The 15,682-nt window shown below is 52.8% G+C and overlaps 1 protein-coding gene across 3 annotated transcripts in view; it reads left to right on the forward strand.

Moving 5' to 3' along the window:
* Positions 1–15,682, forward strand: part of KCNAB1 (potassium voltage-gated channel subfamily A regulatory beta subunit 1) — a 74,064-nt gene that overhangs the window by 15,910 nt on the left and 42,472 nt on the right. The window contains exon 1 of one of the 3 annotated variants that reach the window (XM_063339099.1): positions 5,582–6,762. The exons of the other annotated variants lie outside the window; for them this stretch is intronic. Coding sequence (XP_063195169.1) covers positions 6,542–6,762 — 221 coding nt within the window. The 5' untranslated portion in view covers positions 5,582–6,541. Of the gene's footprint in view, positions 1–5,581; positions 6,763–15,682 lie in introns of those variants that run through there. 3 annotated transcript variants of the gene reach the window in all.

Here is a 15,682-nt window from a genome sequence, read left to right on the forward strand (position 1 = left end):
CGCGCTCGTTATCTCGCCAGTGTCCATATCAGCCCAATTTACGGAGATGTAACGGAACTGCTGCAATCATAAGTAATTAGCCCAGCAGGAAACCTGTTTTCAAACAGCTATTGAGATGGAGTGAAACGGCTGAGAGATGCGCGCGGGCTGTATTTATAATCAGAGCTTTTATGGCCCAATGAAACTTTTATTGGGACATAACACAGAATTTCCCTGAGTGTGTCCTGCTGTGCTGTGGGAGAGTTATCGTATGGCAGTCTGAAAATCAAGGATTTGTGACAGTGTGTTAACATAATTCTCATGAACGCCAGTCTTGGAGACTACTGCCTGGAACATCTGCTCTGGGTTTTGGAAAGGCAGCTGTGGACAGACTCTGGTTGCAGTAGCAAGGTCTGGTCTGTTAAATAAAATAAAGGGCGTTTTTCAGGTGGAAAAGCTCCATGGGCAGAACCCTGCATTCCCCAGGCCCTGCTTCTGGAGCAGGATCCTGCCACCTCGGCATTGCCAGATGAATTTTTGGTGCTTCCATGCAGCTTTCTGGAGTTTGGCTGATCCAGTTACATTGCATGCAAAGTCCCGCTGAGCACCTGTCAAAATGTCCAATGTGATTAAAACTCTATCACGAATGCTGAAATGTTTGTAATATGCCCCTAGCCTGGAATTGGTGACTTTGGCTGTTCTGCTGCATCTCACCGGTCTCTGGCCCTGCTCTGGCCGTGGGTGCAGAGGGCAGGTCTCTTCCCCGTAGGGAGCAGAGGGAAAGCTGCCAGCGTAGAGGTGATGCAGTGGCCAGTACTGGGCTGCATTTTGCACCCAAGAGGCAGGTTAGGTGCCGGTTTTACTGGTGTGAGGGTTGCTGGTGAGGCCACCCAGATGAGGTCCCACAAGGAGAGTTGCTGTCAGCCCGGCCCGGGTGGCCGCTGGCGGGGAGCGGCTGCTTCTGCGGCACTGGGAAAATGGTTCAGACTTTGCATTTAATGTTGCATGTAATTATGCAGTGGTGATGCAACGCCGATCATTTGCACTGCTGTAGTGAGCAACAATAACCGCGAACTTCTGCTTATGCATAGCATCGCGGTGGTATCGGGAACAAAAGCGGTTTGAGCTGTGTCCCCCTCCTAAAGCCCTGCCTCCCTGCCCACCGCCCTCAGGGACCATCCGTGGGGCTGGCCCAGGGGATGTCCTGGAAGAGATGGGGCTCAGGCAACCAGCAGCCCCCAGTGGGAAAAGCAGACAGCTGCTTTGTGCCATGGAGTAAATGCCCTCGACCTGCCATGGGAACGCTGCCCCAGGGTCAGCACAAGCTTCAGCTGCGGGGTACGGGCATGCAGGCAGGCGTGGGGATGCTCGGCATCCCAGGGCTCCTCCAGATTCACATCCCAGGCACCTGGCTTGCTGGCACCTGCTGTCCCCAGCTCACAGGAGGTCCCCAGCGCCCAGTGGGGACACCAGCTTGGCAAAGTCCCTCCACAAGCCCTGGGAGAGGCTTGTGGCTGTGCAAGTGTAACCTGGTGCAAGCGGCTGGTGCTCTCGGCGCAGCCCCCAAGGGCGCTGGAAACTATCCTTAACCATACTCCCCCCAGTATATGGTCTATATGCAGACACGGGCTGCATGGTCCTGGTTGCTGTCTGGGGTTAAACCATGACACATTGCTAAAAAGGGAGGCTTCCAGCAAAGAAACTTTGCCGAGGGGCTCAGCTGACATTGGCACTGACGGTGCTACGTTCACTGCTGCATTAAGTTGATATCTTCTGTCAACGTTGAATAATTTCAGTTAAGGAGCTTAAACTGGCTGGGATGGCATCATTATTGGTGACCTGGATTGCTGGTTGGCATGCAGGGATGTGGGTTTATGTAACTGGCTGCATGTGGTTGGTGTCCAGCTCTCCTCCGCACTGCAACCTGCAGCCAAACACCATGCGGCGTCTTCCACGGTGCATAAACCTCCCACTGAAATAAGGTGAAAACGTGCCCTAATTATGTTGTGATTCATGGAGAACATCCCATGGTCACTGCCCGGCTCACAGCCCCCACGTGTCCTTGCAGATGTGCCAATCCCACTCCCTTGCAAAGCACAAATGTGATTAAAGGGGAGCCGGGGAGCTGCCGAGGTCCCTGCAGCAGTGAGGGGGGTGCAGAGAGTCGAGTGGCTTTCCTGGGTGCTCACCCGCTCGGGCACAGAGCCCCAGTGCCTCGTCCCAGGGAGATAACTGGGACAGATTTGCTTTATCAGCTCTTCAGATTTGTTTTATCAGCTCTCAAAATTTATAAGGCAATTTTGTAAGAAATTAAGGTTAAAGATTGAGAAATACTCAGATTATTTATGTGAAAAATTAGATTTTTTTTTTTTTTTTTTTATATAGATCAATGAAAATTTCCACTTTACTTTTTTAGGTAGAAACGTGAACTTTGCAGCTGGTGATGAAAATTCTTTCCTAAAAAGGTTTTACTTAGTAAAGCATGAACGACGCAGGGATGGAGGGAGGCAGAGGTGATCTGCTCTACCTTTTACCCCATGCTCACCAGCTGCCTTGGCCTCACTGCCTGTGCAGTGCCTATGGTTTAATTAACATCTGTGGCTACCATGAATACAGCCTCCTGCTTAGGTCTGAGCTCAAGAAGGGCATGAAATGAAGACCTGCCATCTTAAAAGACTGACAGAGCCTGCCAGAATTTATATACAGCATATTGGTATTACCAAAAATACAGGTTTAGCTGGCAATAAGCTTAAATTTAATGAAACGAATGAGACGCTAATTGATATTTGTCCAGTGAAATGCTCTGCTTTGGTAGAATGGCGCGGCAGAGTAATTAGTGTAAACAGCCATCAGGCGAATTCTCAAGCCAGACTTGGCATAAAGTTTCAAAGTCGTTTCACCAGAAGGTGAAATTAAAAAAAAAAAAAAAAAAAAGGAAAAGAAAAAAGCAAGAAGCAAACAGTGCGTTCAGCTTGAGCCGTGCCAGAGGGCTGGGTCTGCATCAGCTTGAAATGTTTCATCCAACCCAGACTGAAGGACCTTGGTTTATTTTTATGTTTTGGGCTGCAGAAGCATCTTTTCCCCACTCCTTAGAGCCAGAGCCGTGCTGCTGCCCGGCCCCAGGAGCAGAGACCCGCTGTGCCCTGGCACTGCCAGCCCTGCCTGCAGGGATCACCGGGGAAGGGCTGCCTTCATCACCCACTGGGCTGCACGGCCCCAGCCCCCCACCATGCCTCCGCAGGGACCAGACCTGGTCTGAATCAAGTTTTTTTTTTTTTTTTGCTTTTTGGAAGTTTCCATTCTGCTGGCTGCAGCGATGCTCGTCATCCCACCCCTGCAAGGTCCTGGGCAAAGAAACAGACTGCCCAGGGCATCGAGACGTGTATTTGTGTAGGAGCAAAACATCTCCTGGCTTCTGCACTTGCCAGAGCATCCTGCTTGTCTGTGTTTGGCTCTTGTCTCTATTTTGGACCCCGGGATGGATGCAGCGGCTCCTGGGGTGGGGGTTAACGGGGATCACAGGAAAGGCAAAGCCAGCATGGTCCTGGGCATCTGTGTTAAAACAGATTTGCTTGATGAAGCATTTTAAGGAAGTTGTTTAATGAGCGATTGTCGTCTTCCTCAGAGGGGGAAATGCATACGTAGGTCTTGGCAAATAGCTGGGTCTGTAGCGGTTTGGTGGCACTGAAGCGGCAGGGAGAGCCTGGCCAGGGGCTCGTGGCTGAGCCTGAGCTGCCACCACACCCCAGCACCCTCCTCCACCGAGGCTGTCACGTATCTCTTGTTTTATAATCTCGGGATTTTCATGATACAAAATTATGTTATTCTAACGTTTTAGTCTAGAAGTGATTATCTTGTTCAGGGAAATGAAATAAATCCCGTATTTAAATACATATTTCTTTGGCAGAGACTGTAACCCCTCTGAAGCTAAGCGGCTTGAGTTAATATGCTCTGCGGGATGTGCCAGTGCAGAATGTGACTGTTCCTTTCTGTCCCTCCCTGGGTGGACACCCCAGGGAGTGGGCAGCAGTGGCATTTGGGACGGTGACCAGGACCTGCGTGATGGTACCCAGCCACGTCCCCAGGATCAAGTCACGCTGCTTGGCAGCACCGGCAGAGCCAACGGCTGGCTGCGACAGGAACTTTTCAGACATGTATAGAGCAAGATATAAAACCACGTCTTCTTCCTTGAAACATCCGTGCCCAGCAAGAGGTTGCTGCATATCCATCAGAAAGAGAAATTATCCCAGTTTTGTCAACCTTGTTTTGGTCTCTGAAAGGCAAAGCTGGGCTCCAAAAGCTGGGTGAGTGCTTAGTCTGCTTACTTGGGCTGACTGCACTGCCAAGGCAGAGACCCGTGGGTGCCACCACCAACGTGCCAGCCACATCCCCCAGTCCCATGGAGACACAGAGGATGTCCTGGATGAGGCCCCACCATGGGGCACCTTGGTGTCAGTGACCCTGTGGCTTGTGCCCCCAGACGACACACTCTTTTCTGCGTATCTAACAGCATTTATTTGTGATATGCAACACTAACTTACTGATTAGGTGTTTGGAAACTCTCTCAGAGCTAAATCTTGTGTCTGAAACACAGCCTCGCAGCAGTTAGTTCAGCTAGTTATTACTTAGCTTTCTGACTTCCACCCCCCAGATCTGCCTCAAAGAAATGTGCTGCATAAGTGTTAATGAGCCATTAGATGAATGAACTGCAAAGAGATCATCAGAAGCTATTCACCCTGTCACCCTGGGTGGTGGGTGGCCTTGGCTGGCTGCCGGCTGCCCACCCAGCCGCTCCCGCGCTCCCCCTCCTCAGCAGGATGGCTGTGGGGGAGAAAACCGTGCTGTGCCCCCGCTGCAGGGGAGGAAGTCAGAGGTTTGTCAGCCCGAGTTCAAAACAGGTCGTCATGGCCACACCAGCACCTCCAGCTTCTCTCTTATTGCTTCTGCTCCTGCCCTACCTTGGTGTGCCATGAGCAGGAGAGAGCACGGCAGGTCAGTGGAAAGGCTGGGGGGTCTCCAGCCTGGGAAATACTCACACCCCAAGGGGACAGGGTCCTGGGCAGCCTGGACCATGAGCAGTGGGTGGGTGAGAGGACCCCGGAGGTGTTCCCACCCTCACCCCAGCCCTCCTGGTGGTCTAAGGGCAGATTTAGGAGTGGGGTGTGGGGAACCCCTGTGGAACTTTTCTCACCGGCCTGTGCCAGGCTGGGGAAGGGACAGCGGGCAACCCCAGCCCTCTCCCACCCACCTGCTCAGTGCTGCCACCCATGCACACCCCGTGGGCACCTTCTCCCGGGGGTCTGCACCCAGGGTGCACCCAAACCGCTGCTCACCGCCTGTCCTCCCCCAGGACCTCTCTGCTGGGTGGCAGCAAAGGGCAGGGGTCCCAGGGGTGACTCCCAACCACCCCCATCCCTGCCTCACCCCCACACCGCTCCGGGGAGCAGCTCACCAGCCCAGCCCCCCCCCTAGGCTGCCCCTGCCCTCTGTGCCCAAGGCCAGTGCTCCGGGAGAGGTGACACACGGTGGTGGGCAGCGGGGGCTCTGCACTGGGCTCCCTGCTCTGGCTGCAGCCCCCACGGCAGCCAGGGACAGGGACCGTTCGCTTCACAGACTTTGCGCTGCAGTTTATTCCTCTGGCGATGCTGGGGGGAGAGGGGATTAACCCTGGCACTGCTGCCAGCGTGGGTCTGCAGGCGGCGGCTCCGGGTGCCAGAAACATGGGATTAACGTGTTAACTCACTGGCACGCTCTAGCAGAGCCATTTTTGTCTCCCTCCCCCCCCCCCTTTTTTTTTTTCCCTTCTCACAATTAGCCCATTTTAACATCGAATTGTTCCCTGCTATAAGAGGTCCTCTCCTCGCTTAGCGATGCCGGCAGCTATTTTTACGGGAGACATCTGCCTGAAACGCCTGCCTTCCCCCTGAGCACAAAGGAGGCCCGTTCCCGGGCTTCCCGCAGCTCTAGCCGGGGCCATCCCGGGAGCCGCCGCAGAGCCAGCCCCGGCGCGGGGATGTAGCGGGCTGCCGCACTGGGCAAAGGAGAACCCATGGATATCGCTGGTCCTTAGAGAGCGGCTGGCGAGTGGATGGTTCTTCGGGCGGCGAGGCTGTGCCTGCTCAGCAGTTCGCGGGCCAGCGCTCGCAGCATGCCTGCATCGATTTAAAGCCGGCACGCAGGAGCAAGGCTGCATCAAGGCAGAGCGGCGGCTGTTGCGGGCGGTTCACCATGAAGGAACAGCTTTATGTTTCTGAACGCACCTGACTGGATGGATGCTTGTGTCTAAGCAGCAGCAAATATCGCAAGGGGAGAGCTGAGAGTGAGCCGAGACCTGCGCTGGCGATTGCTTTGTCAAGTTCAGGGCTTCTCTCCTCCTGGTATCGCAGGGAGGCAGCCCGGCTCTCCTGGAGACCCCCGCTGCCTCGGCTACTTCTGTGAGTTCAGGGTCGGCAGTTTTCCTCGGCTGCCTTTGGGACCGAGCCCCGCGCTGCTGGGCAGCCTGTGGCCGGCGTGGGGGCGGCCGGGGGCTCTGGACAGTGACTGAAGGAGTACCGAGGGCGCGATGCAAGTGTCCATTGCCTGCACAGACCACAACTTGAAGAGTCGAAATGGTGAAGACAGACTCATCAGCAAGCAGAACACCACTACCCCGAACGTAGTGAATGCAGCCCGGGCAAAATTTCGGACAGTGGCTATTATTGCTCGCAGTTTGGGGACATTTACCCCTCAGCACCACATTTCATTAAAAGAATCCACCGCAAAGCAAACGGGCATGAAATATAGGTATGGTCACGGTATTGTTCTTTGTTACGTTGCAGTGTAATAGCTCTTTACTTTGCCTCTAAAGAATTGCCTGCCTGGATGCATCTGATTTTGCAGAGGAGCTCTATACTGAGGTTATTAATAGATTTTTTTAAACTGAATAAAGCTGAATAGCTTTTGGGTGTTAATGTTTTTGCAGGCATATATACAAAAAAAAATCACTTGCCTGGGTAGATGATATACAACATCGTGAATTTACGATAGCTGTGTTAAGATGGTTTCTATTAAGTGCTCAATATAACTTGTATTGGTACTAATGAGCATAAAAATCAATTAGCAAAGCACGGTTGAGGCTGGACAGGAAAAGTTCATTTGCAGTATGCTGTATGGAGCGAAAAAAAGGATCTGCCTTAGGTATCATTTCGTCATGGTGATCGCTTACTGACTTTTCACCTGGTTTGCTTAGTGAAGATGAGATCAGAGCCAATTTTAGGTGAAATGCAGGGAAAAAAAATATCACAGGCATTCATGTAAAATGCCTCATGCATCTTACAGATTTTTATTCCTCCTAATCTAGGCAGGAAAAATAATGAACGGCTGTGACTTCAGCCTGAAGTGCTTGGTGTGGGTAGCTGATAAGCTTCTCTGTCGTGCCTTCAGCTGAAAATGAGAAGGGTTTCTATGACTTTGGCGTCTGGCTTCTGCCTGTTCAGGATGTCCCTTTCCAGCCACTAACGGGTGACGTTGCTGGGACTGGGAAAAGGAAACAGCCTGGGGATGCTCTGCCCCCATGAGCAGCCCTGCACAGAGCTCCCAGTGGCCGGAGCGAGGGGATCCCCACAGGCATGAGGACAGCAGTGAGGGGCACAGGGCTCCAAGCAACTTTAGCCGTGCTTCTTCCCAGTCCATGGAATAGTGGCGGATGCTCCTGTGGGGCCAGCTGTACCCACTCCAAGGGAGTGGTGCCGGGCTGGGTTGCAGTTTTGCTGTTACGCTGATTTTAGGGTATGGGGGCTGACGCAAAGCCAAGCTGGCTTTAGCACCGTTACACGGAATTCAAGTGTGCCTGCAGCCCAGCGCAGGGCTTGGTTTAGGCAATCCTGTAGTTCTGAAAATTTCAATATTCACTCTCCAGAAACTGCGTAGACAGGGTGTATGGAAGCAGAGTGAATGGGATGCTCAGATGCAATTTGCCGTGAGTTGCTTGAACGGTTGATAAATAACACAGAGGCTTTGCCCGCGTAGAAGCCCAGCCTTTCTGACTGCTTGTTCCTGCCGTTCAGCCATGACCAACTTTTAGCAGGAGCTTTGCACGCTCCTGCCGCTTGCTCATCAGCACGGTGTCGGCAGCAGGAGAGGTCCGGGTAGCGCTTGCGGTGAGAGCAGAAATGCTGATTAATATCTCCCAGAGCCAGCTGGGGTAGGCTCAGTGCTCTGGGGAGCTCCTGTGGGGTGACAGTCCCAGCTCCCGGATGGCCCCAGCTGTGGGGAGGGCAGTATTTGGGGGATGGCGGTGGGTTGTGCCCAAAGGGAGGAACCTCTCAAAATCAATATAACTTGCCATTTAATCCGATATCCGCAGCCTCCCAAGTGGAGTACGGGCCGATGGAGCATTGCCAGCTGGGAGCTCCCTGTGACCCCTCTCCCCTCCTGCAGCCCTGTCCAAGCCATTGTGCCTCCCTGCCTCAGTTTCCGTCACAAGCACATCTGAGGGAAACGTGTCTTTGATCACGTCATTCGAAGACATGACCTGTTACTGAGTTGGGGCTTCTGCTTGTTAGGCTTATGGACACTGTGTACTAATTGTCAGAAGTTATCTCTGCTGATTTCCCACGGGCTCCCGGCGCTATCAGTGTGCCGACACGCTAAGTAATTGCAATTCTTTGCTGCCCACATGACACAAACGCTCCTGCAGCCTCCAAAGTTGGGCCATTGTAAATCCTTTCTGGCTTATTTCTAGATAAGGTTTCAATACGGAGGGCTGAATTCTCCCGCTGGTGTTCAGCGCAGCCCTGACGGCTCCCCCAGCTTTGGCTGCCTGAGACCTGGGGAATTGCATCAGGAATAGCATCTCGTTTGTGACAAGGCTGATATTTTATCTTTATGACTAATCCCTGTTTCTGCTCCCAAATCTCTCCATATCTAGAGCTGATTTCTCCCCCAAGAGAAGAAGTGAAGGGGAATTTGGAGGAAGAGCTGACTAAACCTCCAGGCTCAGCTGCGATGCTGCTGAATTGAGATAACCTTTAGTTAGGGAAGACACCTACCAACGGTGATGGAGCTGATATTTCGTGTTCATCTCTGCGCCTGGTTCCTCAGTCCGAGGGAAATCCAGTGGCCGGAGAAGCCAAAGACTTTTCCCAACAGCTGCAACAATAATCCTGTAAAGTCCTCAGCTCCCTTCCAATTGAAACTGAAGTCCTTCCCAATTCATTTTCTGCTTGAATTATGTCCCTGATGCTGAGCTATACAGTGTGCGTTACTTAAAATGACATGCTAGCGCAGCTGCCCCTTGCTTTACGCTAAAAATACGGATAGCTGCTCCCCCCTTTTGACCCTCAGCGCTGCTGCCGCCCCCCTGGCAGGGCTGCCCGTGGCTCCCACTCCGCTCTCAGGATCCTGCCTGGCCCCGGAGCTGCCTCCCCCGGCTGCCAGGAGCTCCTGGTGCCACCGGGATTATGTAAAATAGAGAGACAGCTACTACAGCTCTGACAGGGGTGGGGGCGGGAGAGGAGCCAGCTCGGGGGGCTTTTCATCAAACGGCATGTTTCTGGAGCCGTTCCACCTCAAAGCCCCAATTGGAATACAAAAGACCAAGTTGAGGGAATAAATATGTTCACCGGGGAACATCTGCAAATATTAGGACTCAGGTGCGCTCCCGCGGCGTTTGCATGAGCAAACCTCTGCTTTGCATTTGTTAAATCCCATTTCGCTGCCTCCCTGTCGGATCGTGGCATCAGGCGGATGGGACCTTCCCAGCCGTCACCTCTGCTGTCACCGCCGGGGACAGCCTCGGCTGCCTCCCGCGCACAGAAGGCACGGAAGGGAGAGGGGCTGTTCCCTTTTGTCCTCTTTAATGCTCCCATTCAGTCCCACTGGTGAGCCTGCCCAGATGCTCGGGGAGAATATCGGGGATCACTTCAAGTCTTTCCTTGAAAATGATGTAGTTGTTGTGCTTGGCTTGGAGAACTGCTGTCTGCCGCACCGCTGCTGAAAACAAAGGATGTGGTTTTGCCTCCCTCCGATGCACAGCATGGGAGGAGAGCTGGCAGGCTTCGGACCATCAGAAGGTCACAGCCTGGGTTCTTTTCCCTCCAAATTTGCTGTATTTTTTTAAAATTTATTGTCAGCCCGATTCAAGCTGTCAGTAAGGTGGATCCAGCCCTGATCCTGGCACACGGGGCTATTTGGGATGTGCCACAACTACCACAGAGAACAACTTCTCAAACTGAGACTTGTACCAGGCTTCCCATGCTTGTCCTGGCAGCCTTGCCATCACCCATGCCGCAGGGCGAAGCCTCTCCCCAGAGAACCCCGGCTCCCCACCGAGCCTGCTCCGTGCCCAGGAGGTGGCAGGGAGCTCAGCCGCACAGGGCTTGGGGCTCAGCTCTGGCTCCAGCCACGGCGCTGCCGATTCAGAGCCGTCAGCAGTTCAAAAATAGCCCTTTATGAGAGCTCTGCCCGCACAGGGGCATGAGGGACCCAATTTATGAAGCTCAACTATCTATTTGTGTTCATAAATAATTGATGGTGGCAGCTTTGACCATTAGCTCCAGTGCGAGCCTAAACAAAAGAATTTTAACTGCAAAGGCAAGCTGGTGGAGTTAATAGTCCATGCTCATCCTGCAGAGCCTGGAGCAAGGTGCAGAGAGGCTGGACACTGGCCCCCAGAGGGGAAACCCATCCCTCCTGCCCGATGCGGGATGCCCACCCCTGTCTCATGGGCCACTCATGGCCACCAGGCCCGTGCCACCACCACGCTGGGGCTCCTGCCTGTACCGCCGGGGTCTCTGAAGACGGGCAGCCGTAATTAAAGTGTGGGGGAGCCAGCCTGGGAACCTCGTCCCTGCTCAGTCAGGTCTGCGAGGGGACCTGCCCTGCTGCTGTGGGCGCGAGAGGGAAGAGAGGGCTGTTTGCAGTCGCTGAGCAGTGGACGTGCAAGGATTGCGTGTCACATTTTGCAAGGTCTGGAGCAGCTTTAGCAACCAAAGACCTTTCCTGGCCACCCAGGAAGTGCCAAGCTCTCCCCGGTGCCGTGCCGCAGTGCTCAGCTACCCGCTCAGCACCGGCATGAACCCCAGTGCGCAGGCAGGGTCTGGAGGAGACCAAGCTGGCAAGACACGCGATGCTGCTGCCTGTCTGCTCCCTTCTCCCAGGGCAATGGGTACGTCTCGGATTTGTGGGGGCCTGTGCTTACAGCAAGCCTGGTGCAGGGTGGTCTGGTCAGTCCTTGTCTTAACGTGGGATTTTTTCTGGCCCGTTGCCTGGGTCCTGCTGCTTGCCAGGCTGCAGGCTGTGGGACCTTCCAGTGTCCCCGGCGGCACTGAGGCAGTGCCCTGGCCACATTCCAGCAGAGGGACATTACATCCTGCCGGCTAAAAATTCATCAGCAGTTCGAAGGCTTTTTTCTTCACTGTGTGCCTGAAATTGTGGGTTCTTGTCGAAGCGCATCACTGAAGAGCTGCTAATGCACTGCATCGCAGCGGTGGGTGTGTTGCTCCGGTGGCTCCGGTGGGATGTCTCTCTTCCCCCTCCTGGAAAGGCGTCCGCAGGCTCGGCTTAGCCAGGGTCAGAGCTGCGCTCCATTGGCTCTGCACACCAATTACACACATTAAAAGGCACAATAAAAATACTACAGCACAAAGAATTCCTCATCCCCCTTTTCTGCCTAAATAAATATCTGCTAGCAAACATTATTAAGGTGTGTAACAAGTATAAAACTCTCAATCCGATGGTTAACTCAAACCTTTCCAGTGTTGTGGGCTGGTAGGTCCCAGCCCGGAGGGGAGTGATGCTTTGGAGCTCCTTCCCTCCCAGGGTCATTGGAGCAGGGAGAAGAGCAAACCTCCCGGGAAACATCCCACAGCCGTTCCCCCTCCCCGGAGAGGTTCCGAGCGCAGATGCTGAGTGCTTGGAGAGGAGGAGGAACCGCTGCCGGTGGGGGACAGAGCCCTGCAAAGCCCCAGAGCCGTGTCTGAGACCTGTGATTACCATCAGGAAAATGACTTTCGCCTCCGTGACCGCTGGCAGTTTCTTCCGCTCCTTTGAGCGTACCCCGGGTGACCCGTGGGCTAGAAGCAAAAATTGCAATGCTTTTATTAAAGTGCAAATTCCTTATGTAGAAGCGTGGTATTATTAACGCTAGAATTGCACTGTGGCGCACGCTTTGTATGCAGATGCCGTGCAGCACGCCTGGCTGTGCAGCTGGGATGAGCGGGGGCTTACAGGAGTCCACAGCAAACTTCCAACTGGCCAGGTTTGGAAACGCACACGGGTCGGTTTGGGCTGCAAAACTAGTTTGGAAACAGAAGATAAAGCTCCTACGCTTCTCAAAGGGTGTAAGTGACAGCAGGTATTTCTTAGCAGTGTTTCAGGTCTTGTGTCTTCTTTTTCCTTGCATTGCACTATAACCATCGACCATAATATCTACCTCATATATTTAGGAATCCACGGTTTATTTAAGTCTTGCTGCAATTATAAATAGTTTTAAGCACTCACATGCAAATGGCACAATTATTTTGATATAAAATTGCGTATTATTTCAGTAGCTCTCCACATCAGGTTGATTTTTATGGCTCATCATCTGATCTTCATTTTATTGCTGTAAATTAAGACCAGTCCAGTGAAGAGAATGCATTTAGACTGAATTCACAATGCGTTTTCCCCCAGGACTGTAGCTTATAATGGCTACAAAGAAGGGAGGAATAACTCAAAGAAGGAGAAAAAGGAGCCAGTTGAGTAAACAAAATCTGTGCGGATTTGTGCTGCTCTTAAATTCCTAATGGCTCTCCAGGAGTTTGTAGCTGCTAGGTAAGGCTGTGGGTTCGGTGTGGTCTGGATTTTCCCCATCTCATTACATTAATGCAAAAGCCATGTTTAACCTTGCAGTGTTAAAACCAGCATAGACCAAGTGAACTTTAGATTTGAATACGCATTTACTTACCGTGTAAACTCTGAAGATACGATAGTGCAAGGAGTTTGCCAAAGGTGTATTCACTCCCTGGCTTTCATGTCTTCAGTAAATGAAGACTTCGCAGATGGCTGGGCTGAGTGTAAGCACTGAAAATGTATCTTCCAGGTTTCAGATACAGCAAAGTCATCTCTTTGTTTTTTTAAAGCAGCCTGCCCAGGTGGTGCCTGCCCGGCTGAGCACGGCTGCTTCCCAGCTCTCTGTCAGGGGAGCGATGCCCAGCACTGCAGGGTCTGCAGGCTCTGCCCCGCTCCCCCAATGCACTTAAGGGATTTCTTCCGCTCAGGCTTTTTCCTTCTCCCCTCTCTCCCCTGGAGACCCAACCAGGCCAAGAACCTCCTACATCAACTTTGGTTCATTGACAAATGCATTTTTAGCATTGTTTCCAAGTGTTCTAATATTCTTTGTAAAAATGTTTCCAATTTATTAGGGACTTTGGAAATATCTGTCCACCAGATTAATTATATATCCTCCAGTGAGGTCTAGCTCAGGGAGAAATACGCAGCCAGTTGGAGCAGTGCTGGCTCATGCGGGAGACTGTAGTACAGAGGACAGGTGACAGCATTTGACACCGTCTCTGCCCTGCTACGCCGTGATAGTCCCCACTTCCCTGGCCAGCGTGACATGCAAGCTGTTTCTCATCCCCCAGCGTGGTGTCCTGGACCCTACAGAGAAAGGTCTGGGGATGCCAGATTGCCTGTCCCAGCATCTGTGTCCCGTGGGGGACGGGAACACTGTCCTGCAATGCTGGTGGCACTGGGCGGGGGGATGCAGGGCAACAAGCCAGGGCTTGGTCTGCCATCGATTCCAGCCCCCCCATTTTAATCCCAAGAGAGAGTGATGAGCTAAGGAGAACAAGATTGAATTCAAGGACAAACGGTGTTCTAGAGAGCACGCTTTTCATGTCGGGTTTGTTAAGCAGAAGCAAAATGATGATATTTCAAGGAAGCTTTTAAATAATGCAGTCGTATGCTGGTGATGAGCTCTGCAGCCTCTCAAAGCTGTGCAGGGCACAGGGCAGGGGTGCAAGAGCATGGGAGCAGCCCGGGCGGCTGTCCCCATCACCGGTGGGTGGCTGTCACAGCACTGCTGCTCCCTGTGCACCCATCACTGGCATCCCCTCTCCTGGGGCGGTGGCGGCCGGTGGCTGTCCCCGTGGCAGGAGGCACTGGGGGGCAGCTCCCCGCTGGCGGCGGTGGCTGAAAGGGGTTCCTGATGGACTGGCTGCCAAACCCGATCCTGCTCCGCTCTGCTCGTCCCAGACCGTTCCCCGAAGCATGATATTTTCCATCTAAAACCTGCATGACAACATTAATCTAATGCTTAAATGGGTGGAAGAAAAGACGTAACGCAGAAACACTGCTAATTTAATTACTTGTGAAGCGCACAGTTTAAGATATTTAAAATGTATTATTTTAGCATGGCTGCTTTGGCAAAATCCAATTTGAATTTTGAGCACGCTTATTTTTATTTTAGACTAGCATTATAAACCGCCATCTGTAGAACATGTTTGTTAAGAAATCAATTCTCAGTAAAGAAAAGAAAATGCGCTGTATGAGACTTGGTGTGAGCCCAGAGGTTAAAGCTGGGGTGGCATTTTCCCTGCTACAAGTCAGTGGCCATCTCCCCTTTGCCTGGCGTTCAGCCTGTGCTGAGCACTGTGGCAGGAGAGGGACGACTCTGTGGAGCTGCTTCTACAGCAAAGCTTCCATGGATTTCAGTATCTGTTGGATATTCAGAAAATATCCAAAACCCCAAAACCCCAAAACCCCCACTAACCAGCGGCGCTTAGTGGTGGGCGTTTCAGTGATGTAAAGTCAGTGGATGGTTCGGATGGATCTTGCTAATGCAAAGAGGGATTTGGCTACCGTGTCCCTTATCCCAGCCCTGTTCTTTGGGCTGGTCCAGGTGACATTTCCCGTCACCCTGCAGGAGTGAGAGCAGTGTTTGGTGGGAGCCTCTGGAGCAGTTCAAAGGTGTCCACTCCTGAAAAAACCCATTTCAGAAGTTGTTTAGATGCAGCGCTCTCTCCACGTCCTCTGCTGCTGTGCTCGCTGTACACCCCTCCGGAGGAGGCAGAGAGGATGAAGGAGCCCCCATGACAGTGTGGTGGCCCTGGGCGTGTAGGAGAGATGGTAGCCTTTTGGGGCAGGTTGTGCCCTGTCTGCTGTGTGCTGGGGTCATTCCAGGTGGCTGGTGGGACACACAGCTCTGCTGTCCCACCACGGTGCCCCCGCTGTTCCCCACAGCAGCATCCCCTGCAGGAGATGCAGCATCGTCCCTTCAGCAAACCGAGACTTGCTCCTCATGGTATCCAAATGTATTGGAAATGTTTCTCAAGCTATTTTTGTAGCAGTGGAAAACCTCCTGGCAGGCGGGTGGGAGTGGGGAGCAGTGCCTGGTGTCCGAGATGCCTTGCTCGGGGTGGTTGGGCACTCAGTCAGGGCTCTGCAGGCACCGTGCTGAAGAGTTTCGGGAAATATTTTTTGGCAAAGCTCTGCTTGGAGAACAAACAGAAACAATCGATGGGACACTGGGCTTGAGAAGCAGAAGGAGCACATTGGAAAATAAGATCCTGAAGCTCCTGGAAGCCCTTTGTACCTGGCACCTCTACAAGGTCCTGGTGCCTTGTCTCTTGCAGCTCCTAAAGAGAAAAGCTGGCGTGGGTTTGACGCCTGGTTTTTTGCTTACAGCACGCAACAGCAGCGTGAGAGTCTATCGCAGGGCCTGCCGGCAGCGTAAATTCGGCTG

Source organism: Chroicocephalus ridibundus, chromosome 6 (genome assembly GCF_963924245.1).
Source record: "Chroicocephalus ridibundus chromosome 6, bChrRid1.1, whole genome shotgun sequence".
Lineage (NCBI taxonomy): Eukaryota > Metazoa > Chordata > Aves > Charadriiformes > Laridae > Chroicocephalus > Chroicocephalus ridibundus.